Source organism: Echinococcus granulosus (assembly GCF_000524195.1).
Source record: "Echinococcus granulosus chromosome Unknown EG_S00126, whole genome shotgun sequence".
Lineage (NCBI taxonomy): Eukaryota > Metazoa > Platyhelminthes > Cestoda > Cyclophyllidea > Taeniidae > Echinococcus > Echinococcus granulosus.
In genome coordinates, this window is record NW_020170506.1 from 135,901 (window position 1) to 140,105 (window position 4,205).

Here is a 4,205-nt window from a genome sequence, read left to right on the forward strand (position 1 = left end):
TACGGACAAACTGGAAACTCGGTATGTAATCTGTTATAGGTTCCTGTTTTGCCATCATCGTGTAGGGGTGGAAAGTAGGAAAGTGGAGACATGTCCTTTCATGCTGACGTGTTTTGAACACCCATGAAATTCGTTCAAGGTAGATCCTCACAGCTAGTTTACTCTCAGGAGTTAGAAAGGCAGTGCAAATGTTGGGCGAAAGTTTGTATTTGGCGGTCATGTCAAAGTCACTTCGGTATTCGCGATGGTTGCTATTCTTCAATCAGTAGACACCACTGTTGACCGGCGAATTGAGTCCACCTACGTGTGAGTAACGAGGAAGGTTACGTCAGAATGAGAGGAGTTGCACGCCCAGTGGTAACACAAGAGCCCCGAAAGAACATTTCATACGTTATCAAGTGGCGTTTGAAGCAACTAAATTGCATTTTAGCCACGACATTGGTGCGCAGCACTGTCTCCACTCCTTGCAACAAGAGCAGGTGCAGAAGCTAAAGCAGAATGAGAAGCAGAAGGAGCAGCAGGGGCGGAAAGAAAAAGGGAGGGTGAAAGAGAAGACATCGATGTGTGCGAAGCGGACGGAGGAGATATCACCCTTGTCCAAAACTTGCAGCACCTGTCAGACGCCAGTCGAGGCTAGACTGCTGAACTTTTGCCACCATTGTCACCGTGACATCTGTCCAAAGTGTCGTGAGAACCACCGCGACAATGTAAACGCCAGTGCTGTTTAAATTATGGTTCAATTTTCACCCTTTTTTCTGCAAGTTGTGAACCACCTGCCTAAACACGGTTTGAATGAGTGGGTCCATTGTTCGTTGGCAGGGTCCTGTGTCAGCTGTGCACCATTTCATTTTGGCGTATTCACCGCATATGGTTGACTTGTTCAGTTACTTGGGAAGGTTTTGTGTATCTAAAATGACTGCAATTCGTAAGTAGGGACATTTTGGAGGCATCATTTGTAAGGAGGTAGTACATAGGTTTGGTTAAGTGCAAGACGAGGAAACACACAATGTTACATGATGGTGTCTGCCGTCATATTGCCGTTGTAATGAGCAACTGTGGAGGACTAGTTCACTACTTCCCCTCCACTCAGTCAAATCTGTTCAATTGTTGTCCTATTGAGTAGGTCGAGGGAGGATATTTTGAGGCGTTTTTCTGGGTGGTATGAGTTGAAATGATGGTCTGCGTTGCACATATACGACGGTTCACAGGGGACATTGGCGACTTGATTCCTTTATTATGTACACTTGGTCGTTGTGTTCATTGTTTGTGCTGTGAGTCGATTCAGCCATGTCACTTGGGTTGTATGAGGTTGGCAGCGAACCTCTACGCAGTGTTTCTGCCTCTCTTCCCTTCCTTCATATAGTACATCCTGATGCTGCACGCCAAGTTGGATGACCTACCTCGTCAATTGGCCGCCTTGAAGTTGAAATCACCAACGTTGAAGATGGAAAAGAAGGCAAAGGATGAGATGATTGATGCCTTGGATAAAGCGGTGCTGCAGCTGTACTTGGCGGCGAACACAGCCCTGGATACTACCATGGCGAAAGTGGAGACGATGGTTGAGGCAGGCGAAGAGATAATAGGCCCACTCGTGGGACGGATGAGAGGCCTCTTAGTTGAGGTGGGCAAGATTGAAGATGTGTACGCAAGGCTGGATGAAATCACAGTGAGTGGAGATACCATTAAACTAGCTGGCTATCGTTGCTGCTACTGCTCCTCAGTATTTCTCGCTTCTCATCCATTTCATGCTTCTCTAAATGCTTTTATTTTGGTGTTACAGAATTTGCGAGAAGCGATGGTGAAGCAGAATTCGTTGGAAAATCTCTCGGATGAAGTTGCACGGCTGGGGGAGATGGTGACGAGGCTACCACCTCTACCTATAACACAGATGCATCTCTCTGATCTATTAACCACGGTGAGTCATTGAACGCCCCTGTGCATTTGTGTGTGTGCGTGTGCAAGTTTGGAGGTGTGATTTGAGTCGTGGGGTAAGCTGAATATTCGCCAGCGTTTGAAGAGTGGTGACAATGTGAAATGTGGGTAGAAATGTAGGACTCTCCAAACTGTCATGCGCAGAGACGTCAAATTTGGCATGTCGGAGTAAAGTGGATTATCGTGATTAGAAGGGAAGCATTCGGATATTTCAAGAAGGGTGGGCTACGTGTGATGAAGTTTGGGTATTCCATGGACCATCGAATTATTTCACACATTCCATGGGGATTCTGACTTTCTCGCTGAGTGTGTTTTCGGCAATCGATTCCTCGAGAGTATCCCGAAGTTGAGAGAAATTGGTGCACCACTTTGTTCCGCTCTGTTCACCCTACAGTGTGATTGGAGCTGAGGTGCATCCTTACGAGATAGAGCTAAGTAATAAAGAAGTTGGTGTAGCCATGGTAGTGTGACAATTTTAACATGTGTGGACAAAATAGGTTGCATATGGGATATTTTAAGTGAGGGTTTTGATTTGGTAGCAGGTGAATGGGATTGAAGTGTTGTCGGAACGTTCATGACGGAGGTGGGAGGAGCGCGGCTTCCAGGTTCCGAACCAGAATAGCACTTTCCATCCGTGGGCTGAATAGTGAAGTAGGAGAAATTCGATGGCCACAATGCCTGAGTTGCACCGCTTAGGCACTGAACCCCATTGAGGATGATGGACTGCACTTGACGCTTACTTGGTTCTGTCCTTTTAGATTGACCTACATTTGAACGACTTCAGTCTTGTTACATCTGATGGCTCGGTGTCGCTTCCACGACTCCCATTCTCCCTCGATATTGCCGAAAAGCGGTAGGTCTGCTGTGATTTCTTTGCATGTGTTGCTACTAATGCTAGTCATGGTTTCATTTGATGGCTTTATCTTGTTTGTGGTAAATTGTGAGGTTTTGCGAATGCCGTAGGCCTGATGCCAGCTAATACGGCATCGCTCTCAGGCCCGACGAATTGGGTGTTTAAGCAAATTAAGGAGCTACTTTGGCCATTGCTTACTTATGAGATTTTGGCATTTGGTGGAAGAAGAGCATGAACGAGTTGGATTGTGTATTGGTGTAAATAGTTTTGACGAAAGAACAGAAAATAAACCACTGCTTTCTATTCTTCGGAATAAGGGTTGACGCCTTAACCCACACAGTCCTGTTGAAGTGCGTAATGGCACAAAGTGCCCTTTGGGCAGACCTGATTTCCAAAAGCTGACACGTGAACAGGCAAGATTTTTGCACAAATTGTTTTGTTGCTGTGATGCAAAGGCATTAGTGGCCGTACATTTTGGGTAGTTAAAAGTGTTGGTGTGTTGGTGCTCCTCGCAAAGTTGCTTTTGGGTAGCAACAGTTGTCATTGTGTTTGAACCGTCTTTGACACATTCTGATGCACTTTTTCATTGGTGGTGCCACCGATTGTGAAATGAAATGTCACTCTCTACTTTTGTCACATACATTGACTCAACGCAGAACCTCCCAACCATCATTGAGAACAGCAGCATTGAAGTGTTCTGTGTGGACGAGTAGGCATGGACATCCGATAGACATAGGTATCCAGTGGATGGGGAGTTTCTTGGCTTCGTTGACAGGCTACTGTCTGTTCATCTTTCCTTAATTCATCCGGTATACCTGACCCACAGCACACCTGACAATCTCGGCTTGTTGATTTTCAACCTCTGTAGAATGACTAGGTCTGAGCACCGTGCATACACTCACTAGCTTATGCACGTAAGCATAAATGAAAATGAGGCTGTAAGTGCTTTATTCTTCACACATTATACGATCCTTCGAATGACATTTTAGGCGAGAAGAGTCTATTGGAGGTGGGTTCCGTTTTCATCAATTCAAGTGACAGTGACAACTCCTTTGACAACTCATGACGTTGATCTGTTTGACTCCGATTTTCTTGACGATGCATCCTCCCGCTGCAAGACGGGAAGTGACGATGACGAGGAATCCGGTTTTCGTCCTTGTAACTTCTAAATAAAGGCTTAACTGTGTTCTCCAAATCAATTCCCTTGTACTTACCTCTCTTAATTCCACTTTGTTAGCCCCGCAAGTATTTTTGTAAAATCCCTTTTATTGCCCATTACCTCAGTGTTTTTTAGACTTCGTGACACATCAGGACCTATCGCTATATTATCTGAACATTTTTTACTCGACCTTTACCTTTTTTGGAGAGGAAGTGGTCAATGATTGAGCAGGAAGTTGGATCATTGAAGGCGTCTACTGCT

At 45.4% G+C, this 4,205-nt stretch overlaps 1 protein-coding gene across 1 annotated transcript in view; it reads left to right on the forward strand. All coding sequences in view use genetic code 11, as the record gives it.

The window, feature by feature from the left end:
• Positions 1-3,954, forward strand: part of EGR_08978 (DAZ-associated protein) — a gene marked incomplete at both ends in the record, with an annotated part of 6,272 nt that extends 2,318 nt beyond the window's left edge. Inside the window, 3 exons of the mRNA XM_024498227.1 lie at positions 1,364-1,666; positions 1,781-1,915; positions 3,775-3,954. Of these exons, the coding sequence (XP_024347369.1) occupies positions 1,364-1,666; positions 1,781-1,915; positions 3,775-3,954 (618 nt within the window). The remainder of the gene's footprint in view (positions 1-1,363; positions 1,667-1,780; positions 1,916-3,774) is intronic.
• Between the last annotated feature and the right edge of the window lie 251 nt (positions 3,955-4,205).